General features: G+C 42.8%; 1 protein-coding gene across 1 annotated transcript; it reads left to right on the forward strand.

Annotated features, from left to right (window-relative positions):
- The first annotated feature begins 1209 nt into the window (after nucleotides 1-1209).
- LOC306964883 (uncharacterized protein) lies at nucleotides 1210-5753 on the forward strand. Its single transcript, XM_079559050.1, has 2 exons — nucleotides 1210-1359; nucleotides 4886-5753. Exons 1-2 carry the CDS (start codon nucleotides 1314-1316, stop codon nucleotides 5713-5715), a joined length of 876 nt encoding a protein of 291 aa, XP_079415176.1. The 5' UTR covers nucleotides 1210-1313; the 3' UTR covers nucleotides 5716-5753.
- The last annotated feature ends 8774 nt before the right edge of the window (nucleotides 5754-14527 follow it).

A 14527-nucleotide genomic window follows, 5' to 3' on the forward strand; every position in this document is an offset into this window, starting at 1 on the left:
TGCTCCACCTCAAGGCTCTTTAGAAAGTTGTGATGTCACGTGAACGCAGCCTATTTATGTGCAAATAAATAAATGAATATTACCAGGGGCGGACTGGGACTGAAAAACAGCCCTGGACTCTGACCAGCCTGGCCCAAATTACCGTAATTGTGACTTCCACAAATACATATTTTAACCTCTTAACCCCCGCCTTAACATTAACGAGTGCTTTTTCCCCAGTTCTGCTTTTTATTATTATATTTTTGATCGGCATCATCAGCAAAAAGAGCGGGAAAGGTCGTCGTAGAAACAGAAGCAAATTCATTAATATAAATAATAAATAACAATGGTCCCAAAATTGAACCTTGTGGTGCACCATACTCCACGGAATTCCTTTTAGATTCATGTTTTTTTATACTGGGCTTTACCCAAATCTAAAAGCTTCTCGACTGGAGATCAACAATGTAACGCCTTATTTGAAAGCTAAGACCTACAAAAGTGACGGAAACTTTTCGTCACGTCGCCACATTTTTGTCATTTTTTTGTTGTGTTTTCTCATGTTTTTGTTGACTTTTCGTCCTCTTTTTCTCGCTATTTTGATGCTTCTCCTTTTAGCTTTTAGATTTGGGTAAAGCTCGGTTGAGGCGGGACCTTCTGTGCTCTTCCAGAATGGACATATGGCCAGTCCGCCCCTGAATATTACATTTATTTACCGCCTTTGCTCTGCCTGACCCGTCAGATCAGGAGCAGGAAGAGCCCGTTTGGCCGCCTGGGTGAACGTAGTGAGTGGGGGTGGGGGTCGGGGTGGGGGTCGGAGGGGCCAATGGCACAGACTGGTCGCTTTGCTCCCGGCACCTGTGGCTACAATAGTAGCTGACCACCACCAAGTATGGAGTGAATGAATAATGGAAAGAGTCTTTGAGTGTCCAGAAAAGCACTGAATAAACCAATGCATTATTATTATAGTATATAAATAAGTCAATAAGTAAATAGTGTTGCTTTAAAGGGATTTATTTATATTCAAGATTAAGATTTCTTGCGAGAGATGAATTCAGAGAAACCTCTGATAATAAATGTTATATTGGAGGTGATTTTTATTAATTTTTGTTATTTATTTAAATCTAAAATAACTCTTTGCATTTTTATTTCTCTGTTTTTATTCATCAATGTTTTCATATTTATTATTTTATTTAAATTACTTTCATTCCTTCCATCCGTGTGAGTGTTTTTGTTTCCCCACATGAATCCACCAGGGGGCGCCCAGACCGGAAGCGGCGGATCGTGCGGTGACATCAGTGTTTGGCACGAAGGCACAAAGGCAGACATCAGTGAGGATGAAGAGTGAAGAGGAGCCCGACCCCAGAGCGTCCGATCCAACAGGTAAATGTCATCTTTAAATCTGCTCCTGTTGAAGCGGCGCCGCTTCCGCTCACGTGCGGCTAACGGTTTGTTTACGTTAGCTTTAGCATGTCGTCAGCGCTGGCAGACAGGTGGGAATTAGAAACATGAACGTGTCAGAGCGCGCAGTGACACGAGCAGAACAGAGCCAGCGTCACGAGGCCGAGCAGAACCAGGGCCAGGACCAGGACCAGGACCAGGACCAGAGTCAGAACCAGGACCAGGACCAGAAACAGGACCAGGACCAGGACTAGAACCAGGACCAGGACCAGGACCAGGACCAGGACCAGGACCAGGACCAGGACCAGAACCAGAACCAGGACCAGGACCAGAACCAGAACCAGGACTAGAACCAGGACCAGGACCAGAACCAGAACCAGAACCAGAACCAGGACTAGAACCAGGACTAGAACCAGAACCAGGACCAGGACCAGGACCAGGACCAGCTGTTTCTGAGTCTGAGTAAGAGGAACTTTACCTGAAAATAATCCTACTCAGGAAGAATGAACCTCTTAACCCCACCTGGACCTTAGGGGGGGTAGGGGTCGGCAAGTTTTCTTAACGGAGGCCAATTTTATTCATTGTAAAAAGACCGAGGGCCGAAGCCGCTCATTTTAGGCCAAAGTAAAGCATCACACTGGAAAAATGACCATCTTAAATGAGTTAAATGACTTAAAATTGCTTGAATAAAGGTTCTTTATGTTGAATTTGAGTCTGTTTGGACTAATCTAAGATAAAGATACAAATGCCAATGGAACAAACACAAAACCCACTTTGAAATCAGACAAATTAACTTTTACTTTTAAAAAGATTTGTTTTTCACTTGAAATTATACAATATAATCTGTTAAGAGAATAATGACTTGTTCCACTGGTGATAAGATGTTTTATCTGATCTAAGACCAAATCTACTCAAACTGTAGATTGAATCTCTTCATTCAAGTAGGTTTCTGTCATTTCTTCCTTAAAATTATTGTTATTTTCCCAGTGCACTTTCTACAAATTGCCAGAGTTGTGCATAATATGACCTAATTGGGTGCATTGACAGTATTTCTCCCATTTAACCTTAAAAATGTTAAAGTATTTTCTGATTTGTGTCATAATGTTTCTCAAAATCACCTTGAGGGCCAGAGGTTCTGTGCTGGAGGGCCGGATTTGGCCCCCGGGCCTGACGTTGCCTACCCCTGCTTTACCCAAATCTAAAAGCGTCTTGGTAAAAACAGTCCAAATAGCAACAAAAACGTGACAAAAATGTGTGGCAAAAACACAACAAAAATATGTTTTCCCAGTGTTTTTTCCAAAATGTTTCAAATGTATTTATTTATTGTATCGGGACAACACTCATTCATGAACAATCACATACAAGTAAATGTGCCAGATTTCCTTCTGTCTGTAGGAGCTTTTCCAAGACTGACCTGATGGACAGTTTGTCCTCATCTCCTCCAGGCGGCGCTCTGGTGCGGAGACCCTCTAGGTTTAACGTAGTTCGAGGGGGCGGGGCTTTGTAAACAAGGCAACAGTTTTGAAAAAGAATTGAGCATTTAGTAATTTTCCAGGGTGTTGCAGTGATGACACGACCGAGGCTTTTGATCCAGAACTTTAAGGACTTTTTGAAGAGGATTTCTCTGGTTTGATGTTTGTTTCTCCAGTGACCAGGTGTAATAAAGTCTGAGTTAAAATATCTAATATATAAACATCTTTGCTCAATCGATTGTGGCCTGATTTTGTCTTTTAACCTCTTAACTCCCGCCTGAACCGAGAGCATTTTCTCCAGTTCAGCTTTACCCAAATCCTGTAGGCCAGTGTAACATCTCATTTGAAAGCTAAGGTCTACAAAACTCATCTAAATGGATCTTTTTCCTCACATCATCAGATTTTTTTTCCATCAATTTTTGGGGGGTTTTCTACTCATTTTGTAACTTTTTTGTAATTTTTTTGTCAAATAGTACATTTTTTGTCACTTTTTGTCAATTTTTTCATCATTTTTTCATCAATTTTTTGTACATTTTTCGTCATTTTTTGTCACTTTCTGACATTTTTTTAAATCATTTTTTAAATCTTTTTTTGTCAATTTTTTTTGACATTTTTGTCACTTTTTCATAATTTTTTGTAAAAAATTGTCAGTTTTTTGTCGGTTTTTTGTCACATTTTCATCATTGTTTTCGTCTCAGTTTTGTTGCTATTTTCACACTTTTTTCCAGAAGCTTTTGGATTGGGGTAAAGCCAAACTGGAGAAAATGTGCTCGGTTCAGGTGGGAGTTAGGGGGTTAAATGTTGATGACCAACATCTTCAAAACTTGAATATAAAGATTTTATATTTCTTTTCGATGCCTGATTTCGATCCTTTTATTTTTTTTATACCACTAGTAGGTATGTGGGTAAATGTTCAAACTCAATAGAAAGGCAAGTAAATAGTTTAAGTGGAAAGATGCAGTAACCCCCGACAATATGCAATGAAATGTGTGTATGTTCAGTATGAAGAAAGTTACAGCGGTTTCTAGTTCAAAATCAGCATCTGTCTTTAGCCCCGCCCCTTCCATTGAAACGAATGGAGGTCAGACCAGAACTTTTTACATATTCAAGATTCTTTCATCAACATTTCAGTAAACATTGATTTAATATATTTCCATTGGTTGTACGTGTTAAAACATATTTTAGCTCCTTTAGTTCATTTAACCTCTTAACTCCCGCCTGAACCGAGAAGATCTTTTTCCATCATTTTTTTGTCAGGTATTCAACTAATTTTTGTCACATTTTTGTCCTTTTTTGTCAATTTTTTTTTTCATTTTTTCGTCATTTTTTTGTCACATTTTTGTCACATTTTTGTCACATTTCCATCATTGTTTTTGTCTCAGTTTTGTTGCTATTTTCACAGCTTTTTTCCAGAAGCTTTTGGATTGGGGTAAAGCCAAACTGGAGAAAATGTGCTCGGTTCAGGTGGGAGTTAAGGGGTTAAACTTTGGAGTTTGGTTTAATGAGGCTGTTTTCAGTTGTGTCAGTGCAGAGTCAACAAAACTAATGATCGTGGACAGAAAGTGGGAAAAACGAGCAACAAAAGTGGAGCTGAGTAACTGAATGGTGTTGGAAAGATCACACAACTTTGAGCAGCAAACGACAACAAGACCCTCTTCATGTCCAGCTCCTTCTCCACAGTGTCCACCTCCTTCTCCACAGTGTCCACAGTGTCTGAAAGGTGTTTATTACATTCTTACATGTTGAATTTGCTGCTGTGGGAGTAAATGAAGACCGATTCTCTCCGTTTCTACACGAGACTGAAGACAATTATCCTGACGACGTGACGAGTGACTTACTGTGGGAATGACCGTCTAATTTCAGCCAAACAGGCCATTTGCTGTCCCGCTCTAACAATGATCAGGGCAAAACCCGGTCACAGATATTGGGGACAAAAATGGCGACTCCATTTTACAAATCTCCACATACCTACAGTAGTAACTAAACCAGAACAGTGTGGTTTTACCTCTAATAATGTGTTTACTCTTTTCCCGCAGAGAGTCTGAACCTCGAACCCGAACAGTCGCCGCAGATTAAAGAGGAACCAGAGGAGCAGAGCGTCAAACACGAGGAAGAGCAGCTCCCGCAGGTCACCGCTGTCTGCGTGAAGAGCGAGGAGCAGAGACGAACCGAGCGCCGAGAGGAAACGCGCTCCGAGGCCGAGGAGCAAACGGACACTTCTGACGACGACGACGACGACTGGGAGCCTCCAGCCGGCACTTCAGCTGCGCAGACGGAGCCGGAGCGCTACGACCGGGTCCGGACGAAACACACGGGTCCACACGCGGCGGGGGCGGAGTCCGAGCGTGAGACGAACCCAAAGGAATGTCCCTTCTGCAGGAAGAAGTGTCGCACGAAGCAGGATCTGTTACGGCACACGCGGGTTCACTCCGGGGAGAAACCTTACAGCTGCTCCGTCTGCGGCAAGACCTTCACGCTCAAGTTCAACCTCAAGGTGCACATGCGGATCCACACGGACGAGAAGCCCTTCAGCTGCCCGGAGTGCGGCGCCAGGTTCACCCAGAAGCACCGGCTGACCGAGCACGTCCGCACGCACACGGGCGAGAAGCCGTACACCTGCCCCGTCTGCGAGAGGGGCTTCTCTCGCAACGGGAAACTCAGCGAGCACGTGCGGACCCACAGCACCGACAAACCTTTCAGCTGCACCGTCTGCCACAAAGGCTTCAGGCAGAAGGACTACCTGAAGGACCACATGAGGGTTCACACGGGCGAGAGACCTTTCAGCTGTCCCGAGTGCCAGGCGGAGTTCAGGTACCAGAGCAACCTGAAGTATCACTTGAAGATCCACGCCAAAGACACGCCGTAGTGTTTTCTGAACTATGTCCACTGAGTTTCAGAGTTTGGATGGAATGTTCTCAAGGTCTCTCTCGGAAAAGCCTCTACTGTCCACAAAATTATATGAAGATCTTATTGTTAATAGTCATTCTTTGCCTTTTATTTAGTAAGAGGTAAGTTATTAAAGGGTCACATTTATATAGCGCCTCAAAGTAGAGCTGAATGATATTACACAACCCTGTCTCCACAGAGATGAAGGTGGAGCTGCTTCTAAAGAGTAAAGAGTCGTTTGCAGTTGGGACCTTTTAGAACCTAAAAGGAGCTTATGTTTGGGGATGTTGTAGATAAAGATAAGAACTTACCTCTTAAAGGAACAGGCCAGCGTTTTTACATGCTGAGATATGTTCTTACCTGAGCTTAGACGAGTTCATGTGTACCTGTCTGGTCGTCACGCGTGTCCTCAGTCACGTAAACACAGCACAGGCGGCGTTAGCATTTAGCCTCTCCTCTATTTTATTGTTTTATTTGTCCTTGCATAATTTAAAGTTTAAATCAAGATAATACACTCAGATAAAACAGCTGCATGTTAAAGACTTTGTTTTTAGATTTTTCAATAGTGATTTCAAAGTATGGAAGTATGAAGTGATACAAGTTCTTTTAACTGAAACTCCTTCTGTAGCTCATTCCAAGTCCATTCCCAGTTCTGTTTGCACCCTGGGCACAGAGAGCAGGAGGAGGTCCTGAGAGCGCAGGCTGGAGCTGCTGCAGATACGGAGGGACAAGTCCAGCAATACATTTATAAATTAAAAGATACCAATGTTTCAATCTACAAAATGACAAAGACGACCAGGCCACCCGGGCGTAAAGGCAGTGATGAGTCAGACCTCATGTTTGTAATAAAGCTCCAGGAGACACAGTGTCCAAAGCAAAGAATCTGTGGAGGCATTCATGAATATAACGTCACAATCGTCCAAAACAGGCATAAAAGCAGCATCACATGTTTCTGTAGCTCCAAACCAGGTGGAGACAGAAGCTCCCGAGCTCTTCCACGTTTCCCCTATTTAAACATGGTTACGTGAAGCGCTACACGATAAAGTATAACTACACAAAATGTTTATTTTATAAGCGGATGAAAGGGGGACTATATTGTAAGGCGTAATAATACCAGGGGTAGTTCGACATCAGCGCAGTGATATCTTCACTTTACAGTGCGGACGCCGAAGCACTCCTGGTATTATTACGCCTTACAATATAGTCCCTCTTTTTTTGAAGGTACACATGAACTCGTCTGAGCTCAGGTAAGAACAGATCTCAGTATGTGAAAGCGGTGGCCTGTTCCTTTAATAAGTCAGTAAATATTTCATGAGCGATAACTTTGTCTCAGTTTAGGCTATATTTTAATTATATCTGCAAAAGGTTATTAACGGGAAATAACCAAAATCGTTCAGCCCTAACTCAGAGTCACTCATTCCCTCTGTCACACACCAGTGCACTCAGACACTGGAGGTAAGGAGGGGGAAGTGTCTTGCCCAAGGACACAACGACCGCTCTACTCTCGGTGCCACCGTCGCCCCCGTCAGATCATTCACTGTGGAAACTCAAAACGTTCAAGATGAATCTGAGCAGAATCCAAACATGAGACAGTGGTTCATTTAATGATTCTGGTCTTAAAGTCATTCAGTTTCAGTTTTCCTCCGTTTGATGGAACGTTTTCAAATCTTAACCCTTTAACTCCCACCTGAACCGAGCACATTTTCTCCAGTTTGGCTTTACCCCAGTCCAGAAGCTTCTGGAAAAAAGGTGAGAAAATAGCAACAAAAATGAGACGAAAACAAGGATGGAAATGTGACAAAAAAGTGACGAAAAATTGATCAAAAAGTGGCAAAATGTCACGAGAAATTTACATAAATTGACAAAAAAACTGCAAAAATGTGACAAAATGTGATAAAAATTTGACCAAAAAATTGATAAAAGATTGACAAAAAAGGACAAAAATGTGATAAAAAATGACAAAATTTTGACCAAAAAAAGACCAAAAAAATGACAATAAATTGACAAAAATGTGATAAAAAAAATTGACAAAAAAATTACAGGAAATTGATAAAAAAAATGGACGAAAAAATGACAAAAATGTGACAAAATGTGAACAAAAAATTACAAAAATGTGATAAAAATTTGACAAAAAAATTACAAAAATTTGACAAAAAAATGACAAAAATGAGTTGAATACCCAACAAAAAAATGATGGAAAAAAAATCTGATGACGTGAGGAAAAAAATCCTCTCGGTTCAGGCGGGAGTTAAGAGGTTAAAAAATGAAACACGCACAGATTATGGACATTTGTGACATTAAACATACTGTATTGTAAAACATTTGAAGTTGGTGCCGCCTGTACAAACCCTGTAATATATTCCACTTACTACAATATGTTTATTCAGCTCCACTCCAGAGGAAGTGCCGGGTTTGAGGACATTAAAGTGACTAAAAGCTTAAACTAACGGTAAAATCCTCATTATTAACACACAGAATCGCTGAGACATTGTAAATAATGATGATAAATAATAATAAACATCTTCCTCGATCATTTTCAGCGAGAGATTCGGTCCATGTGAAATGATCTGTTTTATCTGATTTACTCTGACTGTGTCTAAAAGCTGCTATCGTTGTTGTGTCGCTGCTCTACAAACTTGTCCTGTAACTCGTCCTGTGGCTGTGATCAAACTGTGATTCTTTTTTCTGCATTAAAGGCTCGACGAGGAGTTCAGAAATGAAAGGTTTGGTGAGTTTATTCTGTTTCCTTCAGAGTCATTTTGTTTCAGCTGAGCCGCGAGTCAGATTTACCGTCTGTTCTACAATGACAATGTAGAGCAGGGGTGGGCAACGTCAGGCCCGCGGGCCAAAACCGGCCCTCCATCACCAAACTCTGGCCCTCGAGATGATTTTGAGAAACATTATGACCCAAATCAGAGCTCAAAGGCCTGTTAAAAGTACCTTAAAATGTCTTAGCAGAGCACCCTTAGGCCATAATCCTAAAAGAACACTCATCTATAGGTAGAAATGACTTAAATCTACTTGAATTAAGATCTAATGTTTGAGTCGGAGTAGATTTGGTCTGGCCTTAACCTCTTAACACCCGCCTAAACCGAATGCATGCTGTCCTCTTTGGCTATAGGCCTCATTTGAAAGCTAAGACCCACAAAACTGATCTTTTTCCTTACATTTTTGTCATTTTATTGTTGAGCTTTTGTCACTTTTTTTTTTGGTCACTTTGTTGATTTTTTGTCACATTTTTGTCGAATTTTTGTCAAATTTTTGTCACATTTTTGATGAATTTTTGTCACATTTTTGTTGAATTTTTGTCACATTTTTGTCACATTTTTGTCACATTTTTGTCACATTTTTGTTGAATTTTTGTCACATTTTTGTCAAATTTTTGTCACATTTTTGTTGAATTTTTGTCACATTTTTGTTGAATTTTTGTCACATTTTTGTCACATTTTTGTTAAAGTTTTGTCACTTTTTTGTCGCGTTTACATCCTTGTTTTCTTCTCATTTTTTGTGGCTGTTTTGGTGCTTTTTTTTCCCCAAGAAGCTTTTTGATTAGGGTAAGGCCAAGCTGGAGAAAATGTGATCCGTTCAGGTGGGAGTTAAGAGGTTGAAGCAGATAAAACCTATTCTTGCCACTGGAACAAGCACAAGTTTCTTCTTAATTCAGATCATTTTGTATAATTTCAAGTGTATAATAAATATTTTTTACAGTAAAAGTTAATTTGTCTGATTTCCAGTGGGATTTCTATTTGTTCCATTGGCATTAGCGTTTTTATCTGATCTTAGATTAGTTCAAACGGACTCAAATTTAACATAAAGAAAACCCTTTATTCAAGTGATTTTAAGTAATTTATCTCATTTACGATGGACATTGTTCCAGTATATGATGTACAACACTGACATGTGTAGAAAGTGATGCTTTACTTCAGTTGCTTCAGTCGGAGGGTCCGGCTCTTGGTCTTTTGATGATGAAGAAACCGGCCCTTCTTTGTGAACTTCAGGGTTCTTTGCCTAGGGCTGCGTTCATGTGACATCACAACATTGGTGCAGCTGAAAACTCCATGGCAGTAACCATGGTAACTGTCAAAATAAAGATTTACTATTTCCCTGTATTTCTTGGGCCAATTCACATGAAACAAAAACTGTCACAAAGTTCAAAGTCCTCTCTTCAGCTCACATGAACTATGGCAGGGGTCGGCAACGTCAGGCCCGGGGGCCAAATCCGGCCCTCCAGCAGAACCTCCTGCCCTCAAGATGATTTTGAGAAACATCACACAAATCAGAGAGTATTTTTATCATCCATCCATCCATTTTCTTCCGCTTTATCCGGGGCCGGGTCGCGGGGGCAGCAGTCTCAGCAGAGATGCCCAAACTTCCCGATCCTCACACACCTCCTCCAGCTGTTCTGGGGGGACCCCGAGGCGACACCAGGCCAGCTCGGAGACATAGTCCCACCACCGTGTCCTGGGCCTTCCACGAGGCCTTGTCCCACTAGGACATGCCTGGAACACCTCCCGCGGGAGGCGACCAGGAGGCATCCGAAACAGATGCCCGAGCCACCTCAGCTGGCTCCTTTCGACGTGAAGGAGCAGCGACTCTACTCCAAGCTCCTCCCGGGTAACTGAGCTCCTCACCCGATCTCGGAGGGTGCGCCCAGCCACCCTGCGAAGGAAACTCATTTCGGCCGCTTGTATTCGCGATCTTGTCCTTTCGGTCATTACCCAAATCTCATGACCATAGGTGAGGGTGGGAACGTAGATCGATCGGTAAATCGAGAGCTTTGCCCTCCGACTCAGCTCCCTCTTCACCACGACAGACCGATACAGCGACCGCATCACTGCTGACGCTGCACCGATCCGTCTATCGATCTCACGCTCCATCCGTCCCTCACTCGTGAACAAGACCCCGAGATACTTGAACTCCTCCACTTGAGGCAAGGACTCCCCACCGACCTGAAGAGGGGAAACCACCTTTTTCCGGTGGAGAACCATGGCCTCGGATTTGGAGGTGCTGATCCTCATCCCGGCCGCTACACACTCGGCTGCAAACAGCCCCAGTGTGTGCTGAAGGTCCTGGTTCGTTGAAGCCATCAGAACAACATCGTCCGCAAACAGCAGAGATGAGACTCTGAGGCTCCCAAACCGGACACCCTCCGGCCCCTGGCTGCGCCTAGAAATTCTGTCCATAAAAGTAATGAACAGAACCGGTGACAAAGGGCAGCCCTGGCGGAGACCAACACGCACCGGGAACAGGTTTGACTTACTGCCGGCAATGCGAACCAAGCTCCTGCTGCGGTCATACAGGGAACGGACAGCCCTTAGCAGAGGGCCCCGGACCCCATACTCCCGGAGCACCTCCCACAGGGCACCACGAGGGACGCGGTCGAACGCTTTCTCCAGATCCACAAAACACATGTGGACTGGTTGGGCGAACTCCCACGAACCCTCGAGTACCCGATGAAGGGTATAGAGTTGGTCCAGTGTGCCACGACCAGGACGAAAACCGCATTGTTCCTCCTGGATCCGAGGTTCAACTATCGGCCGGATCCTCCTCTCCAGCACCCCGGAATAGACCTTACCGGGGAGGCTAAGGAGGGTGATTCCTCTGTAATTGGAACACACCCTCCGATCCCCCTTTTTAAAGAGAGGGACCACCACCCCAGTCTGCCAATCCAGGGGCACTGTCCCCGACCGCCACGCGATGTTGCAGAGACGTGTCAGCCAAGACAGTCCTACAACATCCAGAGACTTAAGGTACTCAGGGCGAATCTCATCCACCCCCGGAGCCTTGCCACCAAGGAGCTTTCTCACCACCTTGGTGACTTCAGCCCCGGTGATGGGCGAGCCCACCTCCGAGTCCCCAGCCTCTGCTTCCTCATTGGAAGACGTGACGACGGGGTTGAGGAGGTCCTCGAAGTACTCCTTCCACCGCCCGACGACATCCCCAGTCGAGGTCAGCAGCTCCCCACCCGCACTGTAAACAGTGTTGGTGAAGCACTGCTTCCCCCTCCTGAGGCGCCGGATGGTTTGCCAGAATCTCTTCGAGGCCGACCGATAGTCTTCCTCCATGGCCTCCCCGAACTCCTCCCAGACCCGAGTTTTAGCCTCCGCGACCGCACGAGCTGCAGCACGCTTGGCCTGCCGGTACCTCTCAGCTGCCTCAGGAGTCCCACAAGCCAACAAGGCCAGGTAGGACTCCTTCTTCAGCTTGACGGCATCCCTTACTTCCGGGCGCCACCACCGGGTTCGGGGATTGCCGCCGCGACAGGCACCAGAGACCTTACGGCCACAACTACGAGCTAGAACTATTTTTATCATGATTAGAGTTAAATGGGAGAAAAAAATGGTAGAAATATTTTCAATACACCCGATTAGGTCATATACGTACAAGACTGGCATTTGAAAGAAGTGCACGGAAAAAAGTGACATAAATCTACTTGCATTAAGAGATTAAATCTAAGGTTTGAGTAGATTTGGTCTGGTCTTAGACGAGATAAAACCTCTAGTAGTCGTTATTCTCTTAATTCAGATAATTTTGTGTCATTTCAAGTGAAAAACAATTATTTGTCTGATTTCAAGTGGGTTTTATTCTTGTTCCATCGGCGCTTTAGCATTTGTATCTTGGATTAGTTCAAACAGACTCAAATTCATCATAGAAGAACTTTAATTCAAATAATTTTAAGTCATTTATCTCATTTAAGATGGTCATTTTTCTAGTGTTGTGATTTACTTTGGGCTAAAAATCAGCGGTTTCGGCTCTCGGTCTGTCTACAATAAAGAAAATCCGCCCTCCACCAAGAAAACTTACCGACCCCTGAACTATGGTCTAATATTTTTCCCTCATAAAAGCGTCGAAGTGGAGACAATGTTCAAAAACATATGATGCTCTGGCAGGTTTGTCAATCCAATCACTGTCAAATAATGACCAGGACTTTTTCTTTTTCCCATAGAGTTGTATAGTTTCATTTTGATAGAACGTTGAATAAAGCACAACCACATAGCCTAAATGTCGAATCAGCAAAGTATATTATAATAAAAATCACAATAACGGGTCGCATTTTCTATTTTTTTTTTACAAGAGTTCTTGAGTAGAATGGACCTGAGCAACATGGCCGCAGGAGCCGGTAAGCTCAATGGATTACCATGGCAACGTCCTAATTAGAATTATCATCATAGCCATGCTTTAACCCCCGCCATAACCGAGCACGTTTTCTCCAGTTCAGCTTTACCCAAATCTAACAGCTTCTCGACTGGAGAGTCAGTGGAACGTTTTTGTCGCTCTTTTGACGATTTTGGTTTCGTGTTGGTCACGTTTTTATGTAAATCTTTTGTCATGTTTTCGTCATGTTTTCGTCATTTTTTGGGGGGGGGGGGTCACTTTTCTAGTTCTTTTTCAGCAGGTTTTTCATCGCTCTTTTGTTGCTTTTTCATCACTTGCTTGTGTTTTCATCCTTATTTTTTGTTGCTATTTGGATGTTGTTTTTTTGTAAGCTTTTAAATTTGGATAAAGCTGAAGAAACTGCGCTCGGGGAAGCTTTTATTTTAATCTTATTTAACCTCTTAACTCCCACCTGAACGGATCCCATTTTCTCCAGTTTGGCTTTACCCTAATCAAATAGATTCTTGGGAATAAACACTAAAACAGCCACAAAAAATGAGAAGAAAACAAGGATGTAAATGCAACAAAAATGTGACAAAAACTCAACAAAAATGTGACAAAAATTCAACAAAAATGTGACAAATATTCAACAAAAATGTGACAGAAACTGAACAAAAAAATGACAAAAATTCAACAAAAATGTGACAAAAACTCAACAAAAAAATGACAAAAATTCAACAAAAATGTGACAAAAACTGAACAAAAAAATGACAAAAATGTCACAAAAATGTCACAAAAATGTCACAAAAATGAAAAATAAATAAATAAAAAACATACAAAAGGTGACTCAACACAGCAACAACGCGAGGAAAAAGATCAGTTTTGTGGGTCTTAGCTTTCAAATGAGGTGTTACACAGGCCTATATAATAGCCAAAGAGGACAGAATGCATTTGGTTTAGGCGGGGGGTAATAAGAGGTTAAAAAAATATATATTTAATTTTTTCCTCCTAAGACCTTAAGATAAGATTAGCGAAGTAGATTTAAAAAGTACTGCGTGATTTAAAAAATAAAAATAAAACAAAAAGCAGCGCTGTCCACGTGATCAACCCGGAAGTAGATTCAGGCGGGACCCGTTTGTTTGGTGTGCGCGTGTTCGTCCAGAAGCCTTGTTACAGTTTGAGGAAGATGGACGTCGTTACAGTGAAAGTTGAAGAGGATTACGAGCAAACACCAATCCCTTTACCAGGTTAGTTCATCTCGCTCGTGTTTAGTTTGCGTTGGGCTCGTGTTTGTGCCTTTTTGTGCCTCCGTCTTTACGACACACAAGTACATACACAAGAGTGGACCCACTCTCAGGGCTCCGTGGGGCCTTTCACCTCTGAACCCCCACTGGAACTGAGCAGTTTTCTTCAGTTTGGCTTTAACCAAATCTAAAGCCTTCCCGGGGGAAAAAAAAGTGTCTAAATTGCGACAAAAACGTAACTGAAAACGCAACGAAAAGTGTAATAAAAACACAGCAAAAAAGCTACGCAAAATGTGACGCAAAAGCGATGAAAAGGCGGCAAAAAGCTAATGTTTTAACCCTAGAACACTATCGCTCACATTCATGACCCCGTCACTAACGCCTAGTAACCTGAGATAAAACACCCGAGAAGAACTTCATCAAAATCTATCAAAGCATGACCATACAGGACAC

This window comes from Gobius niger (assembly GCF_951799975.1).
Source record: "Gobius niger genome assembly, chromosome: 6".
Taxonomy (NCBI): domain Eukaryota; kingdom Metazoa; phylum Chordata; class Actinopteri; order Gobiiformes; family Gobiidae; genus Gobius; species Gobius niger.